Source organism: Sander vitreus, chromosome 10 (assembly GCF_031162955.1).
Source record: "Sander vitreus isolate 19-12246 chromosome 10, sanVit1, whole genome shotgun sequence".
NCBI lineage: Eukaryota > Metazoa > Chordata > Actinopteri > Perciformes > Percidae > Sander > Sander vitreus.
Window position 1 is genome coordinate 12363874 of NC_135864.1, and position 18352 is coordinate 12382225.

Below are 18352 nucleotides of genomic sequence, written 5' to 3' on the forward strand. Positions count from 1 at the left end.
GCTTTAAACATTCATGGTTCCCAGATGGTGTTTTGATAATGACTGGTGATTCCCTGAATTTTCCTTTAGCGGCACAGTGAGGTTGACAATTTTGGTTTGGAGTGAAATGTCTCAATAACTATTGGATGGATTGCCTTGATAATTGCACAGCCATTCATTATCCCCAGAGGATGAATTGTAATAACTTTTTCTTCTAATTTGCACATTAGTTAATGTTAGCATGCTAAATAAGATGGTGAACATGGTAGGCATTATTTGCTAAATGCATGTTAACATTTACATTGTGAGCATTAGCATTTAGCTCAAAGTAGGGCTGGGCAATATCGATATTTTATCGACATCGTTATATGAGGCTAGATATCGTATTCAATTTTGGATATCGTGATATGACACAAGTGTTACCTGGTTTTAAAGGCTGCATTACACTAAAGAAATGGAATTATCTGAACTTACCAGACTACTAGCTGTTTTATTATTAGCCTTTACTCACTTAGTCATTGTATCCACATTATTGGTGATTATTTATCAAAACTCCCATGTTTAACTTTTATGAAAGCACCAATAGTCAATCCTACAATATCGCCGCAATATCAATGTATTTGGTCAAAAATATCGTGATGTTTGATTTTTTTTTCCATATCGCCCAGTTCTAGCTCAAAGCACCACACTGGCTAACTATAACTGAGGCAAAGCACGATCATTTGGTTAGAACTGTCTGCTCACATGGTTGTATACTTTTGTGTGACTCAGAACTTGTAATTGCCTTGGACTGAGTTGGTGTAGTGTATTAAATAAAAGATCAGCACATCTGTATGTGTTGTTTATTGAGATTTATGGACATTTATTATTGCTCTCACACCAAGATTTTATTCAGTACGTTCAGATATGTCACTGTGATCTACACCATTAAACATACAGTATCTGCCTCTTTTTAATATTTGAAAATGCTCTCTCCTCCCTGCCCTTCCTCTCTTCACTATACCCTCCCTCCTCTCACACACTTCCCTCCTCCCTCCATCCACCTCAGCACCAGGTCACATCCCAATTTTCCAGAACTGGCTGCTCTGCTAATTCCCTCTGAGAGCCCCCGGTGTCTATGCCGTGGCCCAACTCAGAACACTGTCAGCCTCTTTCCTGCTCGCCCTACGGACCTCCCTCTGCTTGTATCACCACACACAACAGAATGGTCCTGTCCTCCTCACTTAGGAACCTGACTTACACTTTGGAGAGGAATTATATTATGTCAGTTCTTGGCTAATGGGTAAAAAATCCTTTGGAAACCTAACAACACAGTATTAATACAGATTTGCCTTTCTCTCACTTATTATTTTTCACTCTTTCAGTATGAAGTGGAAAAAGTGATGCTAGTAAAAAAAAATTACTTTTTAAATAAAAAAGCAGGAGGCAAAGACAATGAATTTTAGGTGTATTACAGTATAAAAAACTAAGATCAGAGCTTTTGCATTCTTTCACAGATTTGAGAAGCTAGAAATACTTTTTACATCTTATAGTCTGTATTCTCTCCTTCTCTCTCACTTTGTACCCTCCCTCTGCACTACATTCCTTCATCCCTCTCTCATCCCGCTCTCACTCTCAACATGATGGGTTGTGTCCAGTCAGTGGGCAGCTTTGGTGTAATTTGGCCCACAGGGGCTGTTGGCAGTAGGTGTGGGGATAAAGGGAGCAGGGATGGTGAGGTTTTGGAGAAAAGCAGGCTTAGTGTGGGTCCTTGGATGGAGGGGCCAGCAAGCACATAGGAAAAGCATTAAATAAACATTAATGCAACTAGGTTACAGGAGATTTATTAAGGAGGCTTTTTGGGCCCCCACTGTAGGGTTTTATGCAGCACTTTAATAACTCTCTCTTGCACACAGGTAAACAAACCAGGTAATTTATTTCCATCCTCGTAGGTGGCCATTGTGAAAACTGTTTTAACTTTGTTTTGGCTTATACATAGATGTATTCCTTCTCTTTATATGGGTTTTATCACAAAATTGAATGTGGTCTTGCTCCAAAAAGCTTTTTATACATTTAGGCTAAGTCTGACTTGGATATGGTTTGATGTCACTTTGTGGTGTTAAAAACGAGTGCCCTTAATCGCAGCTTACTGATGTTAAATGTACCCTTTCTGGAATGTCAAACACACAGATAAAAAGTGACTGATTAAACACAGTAATGAGGACACTGTGGCAGGAGAAAGAAATAATTCTAGATTTTATTTTATTTAGAAGGACAGGGTGGGTTTTGGCAGCAACAGGAGATTTGAAAGAGAGAGAGAGAGAGAATTATAAAAACATGAACTAGCAGAGCACTGCTATCAAGATCACATTTTACATCTGACATTGTCTTTGTAAATCAACACTGTCAGATAAGACGCTGTCAGAAACTGGAGTTGTATAGGCCAAGCCTTAGTGTGTTATGTTTAGTAACTTTCTGCTATTCCACGAGCCCTCTTTGAACTATAATTGTTTATCCTCTAGTTGTGCCAGCTTCAGTTATTGAAATACTCATAAAACAATCATTCATAGGCTATGCAGAAATTCAAGAAAGATGAGGCACAGAGCTATAAAATTAAGTGTTCTAATCTGACCAATAAACCATTAGATTAGAAATCTAGTAAGCACTCCACAGATACAGTATCATTTGTAGCATCCGCATTAATAACATCAAGACGTCCAGCCCTGGAGCAATAGTCTTGCTTTTTGTATGGTTGAGGTGCATTGCACAGGAAGTGCAGGCGGTAGCACTTCTCTGAGGACAGCAAAAAGAGGAGAGCAGAGACTGACAAACAGGGCCGGGGCAAACAAAGGCTGCATGATGCTTTACCTTGAGACCCATCGCCTCTGCTCCCTGCTCTGCTTCAAGCCCAAGTGGTGTGAATACCAGACACAGCTCAGGCAGCATACTTCTGAAAGTTCACTCTGAGTAAGAGAGAAAGAAGCAAATTTTTATTTGAGTGAGATCATTTAGTGGGGAGAATATCAAGGGGAAATGTAGAAAGAATTATAAAGGGAATGTGCTTGAAAGAGACAGTGGTGGACAGGAAGAAGAGGGAAGTAGTAGAAGGAGAGAAAATAAAGACTACCAATAACTGTGAGAAACTGAGGGAAACAGACAACCTGACAGATAGACATTCAAATAGTGTGTGTGTGTGTGTGTGTGTGTGTGTGTGTGTGTGTGTGTGTGTGTGTGTGTGTGTGTGTGTGTGTGTGTGTGTGTGTGTGCGTGCGTGAGTGAGTGAGTGAGTGAGTGAGTGAGTGAGTGAGCAAGCGAGTGAGAACTTGCCTGTTCATTCTTTGTCTGTATGTGTGTTTGATGAAGGCTCTAGCATACCGGTTGTGTTGCTGCAGGATAGTCTGCGTCAGGCTCCATCAATATGACATGTCTTTGATGTGGAAATACAAGGAGCAAAAGCCCAGTCAGCCTCAGTCCAGTCTCTAGCGGGACATTGTGCGTGTGTGCATGCGAGCGTGCGTGTGTGACTTAGAGAGAGAGAGAGTGGAGAGAAAAAGAAACACAAGAAAGCCACAAGCCACAACAAGCACCAAAAGTAACCACTGCCTCAAAAAAATTTAACTACCATTCTACAAGGGAGGCAACAGTTGTGACCTGAACATTTCCTGAGCACTGTGGACTCTGAAGAGAGGAATCAATATTGTATCTAGATGTTATTAATACGCATTTTCATGCCATAATAATATCAACACGTATTTTGCTGCTTAATTGAAACATTAATGTTTGACTTGCACTTTTCACAGATAAAAATCACAAAGTGCTTCACAATAGTGAAAAGACATAAGAATACAAAGGAAAACATAGGTACATAAAATCAGACAGCCGTAAAACCCCTTGTCTAGATACAAGCGTTTGAATAGCAAATGATTCAACTGCAAGTACCTGTTGCTGATGTTTGTTTTCAGTTGAACATTATAAATATTTATGCTTTTTTCATTTTATCCTTTGGAGTCAATTTTCCTAGGCATTGTCGAGAGGGGGTATTTTTTAACAGACTGCAGTAATATTTTTGGATGAAGCACTGAGGTTCAGTTTCAGTAATAAATGATAATCAAACACATTAATATAAGTATCATATTAATATGAATGGATTGTTTCTTTACATTCATAATTTTTCAGACTTTACCAAAGTAATACAACTGCGAAAACTGCAATTTGGCAGTACGTCACTGTCAGGAGTTTAGATGTTGAAAAGATATTTCTTTGGCAAAGTTTTACTTTTACATCTATCTGTCGAGCCCCTGAGTTTTCACACACAAGTGCAGTGAGGGGGAGGTGGACAAAAGAAGAGATAAAGGCAGTCTGACAGAAGCAATGGGGATAAATAAGGTCTGGGCAGACAAGGCGATAGAGACAGGGAAGAGGAAAGACAGAAGGATGAGTCCATCCATCGGGCCCGTGTGTGGGCTTGCTGCTAACCTGGACAGTGTTTCTATTCCCTGTCAGCTTCACAAAGACCTTTCCACACATACACGCTTACATGTCAGCATATGTACAGTATGAGCACGAATACATCACACACATAAAGGCACATATGAGTGTGTTGTTTATATCCACTTGGAAAAAAGAATGTGAGGTAATAACTTGCCTAGGGACACAGAACAATCCCTGGACCTCAATGTGGACATCTACCAAGATAACAGAACAAACAAACAAACCATTAATACATTGCATTGTAGAAAAACAGTGGCTTTCCCATAATAATGGCAGAATGCTCACAAAGAACAATGTCTTGTTAACTGTTTAGCCATGACAATCACAGGCCACATGCTGTACCACCAGCCTGTTTATGTTGCCAAGGTGACTGCATATGAGCACTATATCTGTACTTGTGATGCTGTGAATAAGAGGCAGCTGCCTGTCTAAATCATGCTTTACTTTATCATATTTAGTATCAGTTAAATATACATCAAAATCCGTTGCACGGATCACACACTGACAGTAAAAGCATTCATGTTCATGGCTGGTCATGCAAAGACCTCTATCAGCCATTTAGAATAAGGACATGGAACCACTGACCAATTCATGCAATTTATTTACAGATTTTTTTTTAATTGGGTGTCCAAAACACAAAGATATTGACTCAAAAACCATATTGTTGAAATTTGGGTTTTATTGTCTGACCAAATGATTTGTAAACCTTTAAGAAATTGTTTGTAAACCATCAATAAACAATATTTGGATGGCTATTATAAAGATGCAACTGATGACTATAATACCTTGTTAATGGTTAATAAATACTTTGTAAAGCATCTATAAACATTATTTAGCTAGCTATTATGAGTGCACAAAAAATCAATATTTATTTATTTTATAAATCACTAAAAAAGATTTAATGGGGCCACATTAATGTTACTAATTATTCTAACCATTAGTTGCAACTTTAGTAATAGCCATCCAAATAAAATAATAGATTTATTAAGAACAATTATTAACCATTGGCAAAGTTTTAACGATCTAAAGTTATAAACTTTTTTTTTTATATTCCACAAAACGTATGATAAAATTACATAAATTATAACATTAGTAAACATAAATAATCATTTAATTGTTTGTTAACAGAAAATAACTATCAATTTTCAATTTCCTAATTATGGTTATTATAAAATTGTTCCCCAGCATTCCATAAAAAAAATAGGTCCAACAGGAAAAGAAACATAAATGGCCAGTTGATCCCACAGGTTATAAACAAACCCATAGGTTAATCAAAGTTCTTTGTAAGAGAAAACAAAAGGCAGATGGCAACTTTGACATAACATATTTAATGAAGTTGTGCACACAGCGACATTACAGCTGTGCACGCTTTGTGTCTTATCTAACACAAATAAACCTTTCTTATCATGTGACTGCTCATGTATATTATGTTGCTCCGGTGAACCTATTTATTGAAATGTTGCCACATCATAAGATCTCACTAATTACTTGTAAGAACAATGTTATTGTATTCAATGGAGCTTGTGGCCAGAGCTGTAAAAATTCCAAATTATAGTGATAAGCGTTATATTATAGCTAAACAATTATAGCTTCTATAGAAGGAAGATGAAAATGGCTGAAGCAGCTGTGCTTTAGCCATTTTCATGGTGTTGGTGTTGGCCACCGTTGCTGATGAATGGTGGGTCTTTTTCTTTTCTTTTTCTTTGTCTGTGTTTGCAAGCATGTACACGTATACAAGTTGATGCATGTGTGTTTTGTGTGAGGTTGTGTCGTATTCATCCAACACAGGGCGTGTGAGTCTTGAAGTGTCCAAGTACAGTCTCCATGAGGTCAATGACTGCTGTGATAATGCTTAACTGATGCCAGCTGTCAATAGCCATTCACCAGGAGAAAAGTGCTCGCCTGTTCAGTAAATTACACAGTGCGACGTGAGCTGTGAGGTTCAAAACAACCTGACCCCACTGTTGTTGGGAGAAACAATAGAACAATGACTGCAATCTGCTTTTCCAGCAACCATCTGTGTCACGCTGCTGACTACAAAACACCTTTCCATTACTCCAGGGCTGCAGCTATTAGCGCACCATGCCATTGACTCCAAAGTGAGTCGGAGAGGTTATTGTAATGGCACATTAGATTGTCTCTCACCCTTCTTTATACAGTGTTTTGTTTTGTTGACCTTGACATAGATGGGCTTTTTGAATGATGAGCTTTTGAAGTGATCATTTCTAACAATGGCTTGTTTTGTCACAGCTGACCATATTTGTGAGGTGTCATTATATTGATGATTACAGTAGTATATGTTTTTGTCCTTTTTCCTTAACTCTGTTCTTCTCACGGCTTCTCCAAGCATGCACGGGAGCAGTATGAAAAACTGTCGACGATGCACAAGAACATGCAAAAGCTTTATGAGAGCATAGGCAGCTATTTTGCCTTTGACCCCCACTCGGTCAGTGTGGAGGATTTCTTCGGAGAATTGGCCAACTTCCGCATACTCTTCATGGTGAGTATAAAGTTTATGGTTTGTGCACATGAAAAGTTTCATGTTTACGGGTCCTTCAAAGTACACACACATCATCAGACATTCAGTAGGCCCTTACTGATGGAGACACCTGTGCAAACATTACAGAATCAGAATCAGAATCAGAAAGGGTTTTATTGCCATGTACGTTTTTTAACACAAACAAGGAATTTGTTTTGGTGTTGTTGGTGCACGTCACACATTCTCTAGATGGAATATTAAACAATATAAGCATAGGTATAAACAATATAAGTATATGTACACAGTATGTATTAAATTAAATTAAGAATGAAGATAGAAATACAAAAATAAAGAGCAAAGAGCACTTTATTTTATTTGACTGTGTTGTACTTTTAGCAATAAAATGTTTTGTGTAGAAAAAACAACTGACAGTTGTATTACATTATTCATAGTTATATCTTAAACTTGTATTGATATTGTTACAGCATGATAAACAGTGTGACTCATATGATTGAGAATATTTTAACTTAAACATACAGACTTAACACACATGGGCTGATTACCTCTTACTTTGTACCACAATAACATTTAATTTGAACAATCTTCATCACATCATGTTGCTCGTTACAACCACATGTCTACCTCTATCTGCCAAGCAGAGGTAGACATGTGGTAAAAAAACAAAAAACAGAGTAAATGCTAAGTACATGTGCCTGGGGAAGTACAGTTAACATGCAGCCTCACTTCCCTCCAGGACGACTGGTTATGGAATATAAGTGAAAAAATATGCTATTTTATGTTGTGTTCTGTGCCATTATTTTGCTTTCATCAGTTAGGTTAGGCAGCTCCTCTAAACCTTTAGCTGAGGTGAAGGTCATGTCAGAATTGTATATGTATATAGTTTTTGTATCCTTCAAATTTACAAATTTACATTTTTCATACTTGAACCACAACAGAATATCTAAACTGATAAGATTTTTTATTTTTTATATCAGAGATTATGTTTACACTGTTTCACTCTGACCAACCCTTGAAGGCCTGTGCTATGACATATCTGCTCCAGAGCCACAGAAGACATTATACAACTGTAATCTGGAAGTGAGCAACGACAATAGAAATATTTCCCTGTCAGTCATCTAATAGTCCATCAAGATTTGTGTTTTTATGCCAATCAGCTGCTAGTTTCAGTTTTGGGGGTGATTTCACTTTTCTCAACTAAAACTGACAGAAAGTTCTTGGTTTGGGAGAGTGCACCATATTTTCTGGCCACCTATTTTGGTCTTAATATTCCCTTGGTTTGCCCTGACATCCTTTTCAGTTTTTCTTTTAAGTTCTTGCACTGTTCTCTGCAAGAATGTAACCGCACTCACCTGCTGTGTGATTTCCTTCCATATGTCATCTTTTTTTAGGTCTTTTTTTTGCGTCTGCCAAAGATTTTTTTTTTTTCAGGTATCACAGATAAAACTTATTTTTTTGTCACCAAAGTCTTTCTTTTTCCTTTCCTTCAATGCCATCGTAGTGTGGAAGGTTATGAATATAGGTCTTGTGAAGACAACCATAAGTGGAGGCTGCTGTATAAATGGATAATGAATAAAAATGTAATAAAACACAATCGTACTAATACACAATACGTCTTCATAAGAGAAGTTATAATTGCTCACAAATAATGTACATTAAAAGCGCTTAAAATGCCCTTATCATATGAAGATATGATACAAAAGATCACAAATGAGACACTTTGATTTTAAAACACATTGTGTTAATGCAGAAGTAAAGAAATGTATTAATTATGATATAAGTAGTATAGATAGAATCTGACAATACATCTTGAATTGAACTTTATTTAAAAATATATAGATGTTTAAAGAAAAAAACAGTAAATATGTACGCCAAATTAACATTTCTTCTCTGAAAAGGAGTAGGAAGAAACATCATGCTTATCTACTCCTACCCTTATTCTATATTAATCTAATCCATTAATACTCAATCAACTCTACACACCAGCATCCATTCCCACAACTAAACCAATAACAACAGCATTACATTAGCGTGCTTTACATTCCCCTTCGTCATTTCTTTACCACGCAAAAAACCCTTTTAACCTGTCTTTTAAACTGCCTGATATTTTATTTTTACGTTGTTTGATTTCTACCCCCAGTCTTTTCCACAAAACCACCCCACAAACTGATATGCACATACTTTTAAGATTGGAGTGAACACAATGTTGTTTCAAAATACATTTTCATCTTAAGTTAGGAACCGAGACTGTGCTCCCCTGAAAAACATAACAATAACTATCTATACCGTATTGTATGACCCCCCTCATTGTCCAGGATTTTTTTTTTTTATATTGCCAGGAAGTAAATTATGTCTTGCTTTGTACATTGTTTGTGCAGTCGTAAATGCCACCAGGTCCCTGAATTTCAGTGCATCTGACTTAAAAAAACAACAACAGATTGTTAGTGCTTTTCCACCTACTGTACTGTACTGTACATCCAAATTGGAAACAAATTGCTCACTGTCATTTACCTGAGCATACTGAGTTTCAGATGATTAAACCTGCAGAAGATAACTTAAGAGTGGGTACTTGTGAACCTTACCAACACTGATTAAGAAACATCTAGCACTGACTTGGGAGCTGTAAGGGGGGGGAAGGGGGGGTGTGGCCTTGACCAACTGTCACTTTGCTCGTTTGAAAGCCATGATGTCTCTCTCTCATGGGTGGGCCAAATTCTCTGGGTGGGCAAAGCAGAGAAAGGGGAGGTAACCTTCCTCCTTATGATCTCATAAGGAGGAGATTCCAGATCGGCCCATCTGAGCTTTCATTTTCTCAAAGGCAGAGCAGGATACCCAGGGCTCGGTTTACACCTATCGCCATTTCTAGCCACTGGGGGACCATAGGCAGGCTGGGGGAATGCATATTACCATAAAACCTCATAAAGTGAAATTTTCATGCCATGGGACCTTTAAACACTATAACACCATTTACTGTTGGTTATATAAAACATTTACATTTTTGTCAAATTCCTACAATAAACTTAAAAAGTGACAAAAGTTCACAACTGAGGAAAATGTGGAATATTAATTTACTGTGGCTCAAAGTAAAACTCAAACTTCCTTCTGCTTCTTGCCAGGGTTATAGAAATAAAATGTGGTTACTGAGAGAAGTGAATTAAGGACAGGGCAAAGCAGATTAGTTGTTAAAGAGGTAATATTAATGACAAGGTAAACCAGGAGTTCCTTTTTACTTGAGTAGCCAAGTCTGTTAAACATTTATCAAGTGTCTTTGCTTCTCCACCTTCTGCAGTCTATCCGTCCCTCCTGGCACCGCCCCAAAAATCCCTGGTGTCAGGATGATGACATTGTGTCCAGAAGGCATGCTCTCAGTCTTCACAATCCATTAACGTGAATAGCAAGGTCCCCTTGTCTGAATCCTTCTCTTCTCTTTACTCTGATCTCCATCTGAAACCGACTTTTCATTCCGACTGATCAAAGTGCACCAACACACAACACAACGCTCCCTCAAGGATTCCAGAGTTGCATATCTCTAAAAGAGGCATCCACCCAAGAAAATAAATTATTCTCTCAAGCAAATAGCTGCATATGAATATTTTATTACTGGTTTAAACTTCCCTGCTATGGATAAGGGGAGGGAACTGAGTGGGATAAAGTTTTGTGGTTGAAATTGGGAAGAGGGCTGGTTATAAGTTAATGTATTCATATAAAAACAATCCTTTAATCACCATATTCTTCAGATATTATTTATAGTTTTTGGCTCCTCAGCTGCTGACAGAAAGGCTAATCCCATCTGCTTGCAGAGCACAAGGAATCAATGGTTGTTTCTACTTGAATAATGTTGTTTTTTTTATTTTCTTACCCTGTGAAAAAAAAACTGAGCTTGCTCCTTTGCAGCATCCTCCTTTTTTTCAGTGACAAATTTTAGGGAGATGTCTGCTTGTTATTTATCTTTGACAAAGTCAACCTACATCAACCATTACTAATTTGTTCAAAATGGCAAATCTAATGACTTCTTGGCAGCTAATAATTTAGAGAAGATCCTTGAATTTAACTTCTTGATATGCCTGATGTGCCTTGGACTTTTATTGCAATATTGAGACATTGAGTTGTTTGACTGAGACAGAACATCTTCGCTAACTTCTGTCTTTGTTGCATTGCCCTGTGTAATGCATTCACAGCACAAAGCATCTGCAGTATTAAAAAATCCCATTGCACTAGAGTCACCCTAAAAGGGCTTAATGCACCCAACCGACATGAGTACGGTGGCCGACAGGGGCAAACGCCCTGCACCTTAAGAAAACACACACAAATAGACAAAACACAAGCAATTTAAGAAAACAACGTCATTAATTTGACAACACATGTGCAGCATTCAGCAAACGCGCTGCAAATTCACACAACACAACCAAATACATAAACGTGCTGCAAATATGAAACGATGCAAAAAGAAAAGCACACAAACCCAGAAAACAAATGCAACAAAAAAACGCAGCATCCAGATTACACAACGGAAGTTCTCCAGACCTCTAGAGGGAGCAGCTAGTGGAACAGCTTGATTTTTGACCCCACGGGGGGAAGAGAGAGAGAGAGAGAGAGAGAGAGAGAGAGAGAGAGAGAGAGAGAGAGAGAGACAGCAACTGCATAGACTGTAAATATTAAGTCTATGTTTGAGATATGTTTTCTCTCGTTTGGTGGGTGTGTCTCGGCTCAGGTCACAGGTGATACTCAATCAGCAGAGACGTCTGTAAACTCGTGGTGATAAAACATTTAAAACTGCATCAGCGTTTAACGTTGAAGTTTGTTTAAGCCATATTACATGAGAGGTTTAATTTCGAGGTCTGAAAGGCGCATCACTGAAGTGTAGGCCTCCTCAAGTGTAATATTGTGATTATACAACAACGGTTACCAACAAAATAAGTGATCAATCTGTATTCATATTGTGGAACAAAATTTTTATTTTGAAAAGCCGAAGCTCGGGGACGTGTTATTATTAATAATAATAATCAGAATGTAATATACAGTCTATGGAGTTCTCCAGGCTGCAGCAATACCCTACTCTAATGAAAAGGCAGAGCGCTCTCTCCCCGTGGGGTCGAAAATCCAGCTGTTCCACTAGCTGCTCCCGCTAGAGGTCTGGAGAACTTCCGTTGTGTAATCTGGATGCTGCGTTTTTTTGTTGCATTTGTTTTCTGGGTTTGTGTGCTTTTCTTTTTGCATCGTTTCATATTTGCAGCGCGTTTATCTATTTGGTTGTGTTGTGTGTATTTGCAGTGTGTTTATGTATTTGGTTGTGTGTATTTGCAGCACGTTTATGTATTTGGTTGTGTTGTGTGTATTTGCAGCGCTTTTGCTGAATGCTGCACATGTGTTGTCAAATTAATGAAGTTGTTTTCTTAATTTGCTTGAGTTTGGTCTATTAGGGTGTGTTTTCTTAAGTTGCAGGGCATTTGCCCCTGTCAGCCACCGTACATGAGGCATTTGAGTAAACGCATTGACAGTCCTCACAGAACTGAATGTAACTGATAAGAGAATCCATTAACTTCATTCTCTTTCTCTCTTACTCCCGTCCCATTCTCTTTTTTTTTTTTCTCCGGCCAATGGAATATTATTTGATTTCAGCACACGAAGAAAGTATTTGAAGAGTCCAACAATTTGTTAATTTAATGCTGCTGCCATATTCTGAAATATAGTATGAGTGAAATGCAATCGCAGGGTCTGCATGTGTAATCCTGACCAGCAGCATGGGGGATGAGGATTTTTCCATTAATGAGTTATCAAAGCGCAGCAGATGGGCTGGGATGAACAGTCTTCCTTGTTAATTGAGTGACTTTCTAAAAAGTCCCAAAGACCCAGACTGAATTCGCAAAGTAGCAAGATAGAGCATCTATGAGATTAGAATGATTATTTGTGTGTGTGTGTGTGTGTGTGTGTGTGTGTGTGTGTGTGTGTGTGTGTGTGTGTGTGTGTGGCTGCGTGTGCGGGTGTATTCGTCCACTTTGGAGCCCATGTGATATTTCTAAATCTTGCTAATTCCTTCACAATATGACAAATTATCATAATCATGGTGATAATGCTGAATATGATGCTCTGGCTGTGGAACTCCCCCCATCTTCTTGATGAATCACTGTCATGTTTCTTCAGTATTTTGACTCAGACCAGCACGACACAGTCGTAAACGTCATTGCGCCAGATTTTGGAGGTCACCTATCAATATGGGAATACATCTATACCGCAGAGCAGAAGTCTCACAATCTGTAACCTATAACTTCTTGAAGCCATTTTCCCCCACATCCTGGCACACAGTGTAACAGATGGCTAATAAACACATTTGCTGCTTAAAGCCCAGGCCCTGTAGTGTTTGTAAAATTCAAATGAGATAGAGCAGTGACACTGTGTGAGATCACTGGTGCAAGTTGAGCAGTTGGAAATACTCATTGCTCCCTCATTGGACTGGCAAACTTGTATGCATGGGAGGGAAGCCATGCTGTGGGTGATGTATCGTGTTGTGCAGGGTCAAGGAAGAACAGCAAACACATTTCATGAATTATTAAAAGAACAGACCTGGAAAGGGAAAATGCTGCCTGGCCCTTGTTGGTAGATTGGACCTCTGGGTTGTACAGCATTCAGTTTTACAGCCAGTTATAGATAGAGGAGTACTTATAATCTCCATCTTAGACACACCGGAGGCCATGAGAAAAAGTTAAGTTTATGTCACACTTGTGGCCTCTGGTGTGTCTAAGATGAACAGGCTTTCGTGCTCATAAAGCCCGAATGTGTCGGCTCAATCGTGATGTTATCAATCCCACCTGGCAATAAGGTGAAACCGCACATTGTGTTTTTTCTTTTCAAGAAGATTCTTACCTGAGAAATATGTATACAGTACCTGCACTGCATTTTCCTACATCTGAGGGGTTCAGGGCACAAAGCCAGTCATAGACATGAACTCTGGACTTCAGGCTTTCAGTGTTTCATTTAAGTATTATTAGGTAGAATCAAGGCCACAAAGGCCACTTTCTATAATGGGGGATTGGGGGGGGCTGCACTTCACTTCTAACTTGGTCTTTTTATTGTATCTTTTCTTCAATTCCTTATACTGTTTTTTTATTTTGTTGTTTTTAATTGGATTATGTATTTTGCTAACAAAAACATTTGCCTTACAGTATTAGCCATTAGCCTATAGTAAAAACAAAGTGGGTCTTAATCTTTTTCTTTCTGCTTCCCAACATTTCTTATACTTGAAGTAAATGTCAGCCTTGGAACTAAGGCACATTAATAATAACAGTTAAAACCAGACTGAAGTTACGTACTTAGTTCCGAGTTCTATTTAGTAAAGAAGGCCATGCGATATGGTCAAAATCTATCTAAAAGCTTCTAAGTGATTATTCTGTTTAATGTATAAATCTCCATGTTCTAATTCACACAGCTGTATGTTTTAAAACTAAATATTTGACATAAACAATGATAATACTTACAGGTGTCCCTGTGAGTGGGAGTTAATGTGTTTATATATTTTCCATTGCTCAATTAGAAGATCAAAGTTATTGTAGGTTGTTTTCATTTCAAAAATAATTAAGCTCACGTTGGGTTGCACTATAACTATATTGATGATCTTCAACAAGGGACACATGACTTATGTGTGAGTCCAGAAATAACTTGTTTCCATGGTCACCTCCAATCACATTGTAACTGAGTAAATGAGAGTTCTCAAAAGACAAAACAAGATGCATGGGACTTGTTCTTAACATATTTTTCAACATTTATACAGAATATTTGAGAGTAACCAGATCTTTTGTCTTATGTCCCGATGAGGTTTAAATGTGGTTCTCTGCACGGAAGATTATTTTTGAACACAACATACTGTATGCATATCTCACGAACACATCTCAGGAGGATTGTTTATCTCTTGTATGTCCTCCTACAATATAAAGAGTTGGCAAGGAAATGAGACCTGATACAATCAGTTGTTGCCAACAGCAAAATAGAGGCTGTCAAAGAGAATGGTAAAGGGAAAAATAAGAGATCAGTGAAAACCTATTTGTTGCTATGGCAATTAGTAGTGATGTGTGATTAGAGCAACATAATTGCATTGCATAATCATGTTTACAGTCAGAATTAGTTGTTTGTTTAAAATAAGTTTTGCCGGCAGGATTTTTGTAATCTGCATAATTTATCTTATCGTATGCTGTAGTTGTTGAGCAATGCAGTGATATTACTTCCAAATGAATTGAGTCCTGTCAGTGAATGAGGACAGAAATCAATTTGATTCGTGCTGCCAGTGCTGCCCATCACTTAAACAAAATGCACAAGTTAACTGTTTCATTACTGAATATACAGCACAGCTGTCATCCACTCTAATTCAAAACAACAGCAAAGTGCACACAGTCAATAGCCCTTTTAGACTGTAACTGTATCATTTACATAACCCTGATGTGGTGATAAAATGTAGGTGGATTTTTGAGTGCTTATCGGCTTGTAGCAGCTGACGAAGCAAAACATCTCACAACATTTTCATAATGCACATGATACAAAAACACACAGTTTTTATTATTCTGCTCTCTCTCTCTCTCTCTCTCTCTCTCTCTCTCTCTCTCCCTCCCTCCCTCCCTCCCTCCCTCGCTCTCTCATTGCCCTTGTCATCTAAAAAGGAGACAGTGACAATGAGGGCTTGTGTCCTTGGATATGGAGCAAAGCTCTACTATTGACTGGCATCATGACCTGCTCTTTCCTTGTTCCTTCCCCACAATCCCTGTAATTCCTCTGTCTTAGCTGCCAACACGGCACACACATCAGGACCACAGGGGCATTAGATGGGAGCTACTGTCGCCACTTATTATATCAGTGCACAGACAGGGCCATGCCTTAACTTACTGAGACACACACACACACACACACACACACATGCATGCATATATAAGGGGGGACACCACCGATGAGCAGAAGCACAAAGGGGCCAATGGACAGCATATTCACACAGGGATATACATGTATGCATGCATTCACATGCACTATGAATTATCACTATGATAGGTTCTGCCACAGGCCTGGGATGAGAGAACATGTTGTCTCCAAAGGTCACATGGTTGCATCTTACTCTCTGTTGGCAAAAGAACAAACTGACACATTTGTAAAGGCTGAATCCGTACCGTTGATTATCTCTCTTTCTCTGACTCCGTCCTGACATTTTAGCCGGTCACGAAGGAGGAGAAGGATGATATCTCTGTCCTTAGAGACTGGCACGTTGCTGCTACACTTTTCTTTTCTCATGCAATGGCTCCCCCATATTGTAAAAGTACTAGCATGGTGCATGTGTGATGATCATCTAGCCTTTTTTAGGACCATATTGATGTATTATTGACAACGAATCAGCTCTGTCTGTTATTGAAAATATGTAAAGCAGTTCAGAGTCCTTGCAGACAAATATGCTTGTATTAAAAAGCCCATACACAAGGCATGATATATTGTTTATTCCAGCAGCTTATCTCTAACTATCAAACCCTTCTCTGAATACGAATTTGCTGATGGCATGCTGCCACTTCTGAACACTATACAGTATAAGATTCTGATTGCATCTGTGTGTGTGTGTGTGTGTGTGTGTGTGTGTGTGTGTGTGTGTGTGTGTGTGTGTGTGTGTGTGTGTGTGTGTGTACCTGCCTCATCAGGAAGCAGTGAAGGAGAACCACAAGAAGAAGGAGATGGAGGAGAAGATCAAGAGAGCCAAGCTGGCGAAGGAGAAAGCAGAGCGGGAGAAGCAGGAGCGCCAGCAGAAGAAGAAGCAGCTGATTGACATGAACAAAGGTATGCCACTTCTCCCTGCGCCACCGTAGAAACAGAGACAGGGAGGCAGGTGGGGAGAAAGGACAAGGAGAACAGGAGGATAGAAAGGGGGTTTCATGGAATTGTGCCTAACACAGATTTGAACTCTGAAGGAAGAGGATAATGTGTAGGAGTGGGGGGAGACATCTTTTTTAGCTGTGAAGGAATCTTATACTTACTCCCGTAGCCGATGCAATGTTTCCAAACAACAGACATATTATGCTACTTTTAACTTGTTTTTTTCCCCATGGTACATTTGCTCACATAGAAAGAAACATTCTTTCCTGCAGTAATATGCACATGTATTTCTAAACATTTAACACATGTAAAGTCATAGTGTTTTAAAAGTAGTGCAAGTTATTGGAATATAGTAATTTATAATTACAAAGACTTTGTTTAAGCCCTTATAGAACTGGCAGTGGCACGCAATATGTAGGTCACATGTATGGACAGGAAGCTGTGGTCAACTTAAAAAAGAGGCGGGAATTGGCTCTAGATTGCACTTCCAACACGATCATGCAGTTGTTATTCGTTTTGTGATGTGCAAGCAACACAACAGAAAAGTTATCATTCTTCCAGTCTGACACTGTTTGCGGGCAGTGTGCTATAATTATTGTTGTGAAACATTGGAATTACTCTATTGTCCTTCAGCGATGCCAGTGAACCGTGTATTGATCAGTGTACAGTAAGTTGGAGTTCAGACATGAAAAAGGAGAGTGACTGAGCTGGATGCCTGTGTCTAGTTATGCCAATGACATTGAGAAAGAATTTCAAGCCTGAAGGGGTTTTGTCCATTTCTTTGACAAACGGACTGGGATTTCCACAGTTCACCAGTGTCTAAATGTCATCGTCCGCCAAGGACCTCACTGGAGCTCAACCACATTGTGAAATGTGACAAGACAGTCTTCAGTATGCCACAAACTCTCCAAGATAATTGATGCATGCTGCAGCTTTTTCTTTTTTCTTTTTTTTTCCCTGAGCAGTGACCTCTTTGAAAGCTTCACTTTTAATAATCCAACATCGCTGAGCTTAAGGAGTCTGTCTACCCCTCTCTCTCATGCTGGCTAACCAGATGGAGAAGGGTCGAGAAGTAGGTACGATATTAAATATTTCTGCCATAGCAGATTTTGATCTCAGTTTCTGAATGCCATATATGACTCGCATGAATAAAACATGAGGATGACATGGGTAACGTTGCCTGCAGCCTTGGAGATAGTGGGGATTGTCCTCCACACCATCACCTAGCTCGTTGGACTGTCACAATCACAATGACCTTGGCAGTTATGAAATACATACATTTTTAAATTCAAGATGTGCTAAACCCAGGCTGCTTTTTACTGTCAAGGTTCTTACCTGCATTGACTACACATTTTCATTAAAGGAGCGCTATGCAGTTTTGACCATTTCTTCGCTGTTTTTGCTTTTTGCTCACATGTTTCTCTATAGAGCTCCCCCTACAGCTTCAGAATATATATTTGGCAGCTCCTCTGTTTACTTGTGTCTGACTCCTCGCTCGGTCAGTCTGCCGTTTCCTCTTTCTCTGTTCTTCTGACAATGCTTTCCTAGCTTTCTGCTTCTTTTTTGCCAGCTCAG

At 38.9% G+C, this 18352-nt stretch overlaps 1 protein-coding gene across 1 annotated transcript in view; it reads left to right on the forward strand.

Annotated features, from left to right (window-relative positions):
- The window catches only part of diaph2 (diaphanous-related formin 2), a 412425-nt gene that overhangs the window by 328078 nt on the left and 65995 nt on the right, over positions 1–18352 (forward strand). Inside the window, exons 27-28 of the mRNA XM_078261409.1 lie at positions 6785–6949; positions 16606–16741. Of these exons, the coding sequence (XP_078117535.1) occupies positions 6785–6949; positions 16606–16741 (301 nt within the window). The remainder of the gene's footprint in view (positions 1–6784; positions 6950–16605; positions 16742–18352) is intronic.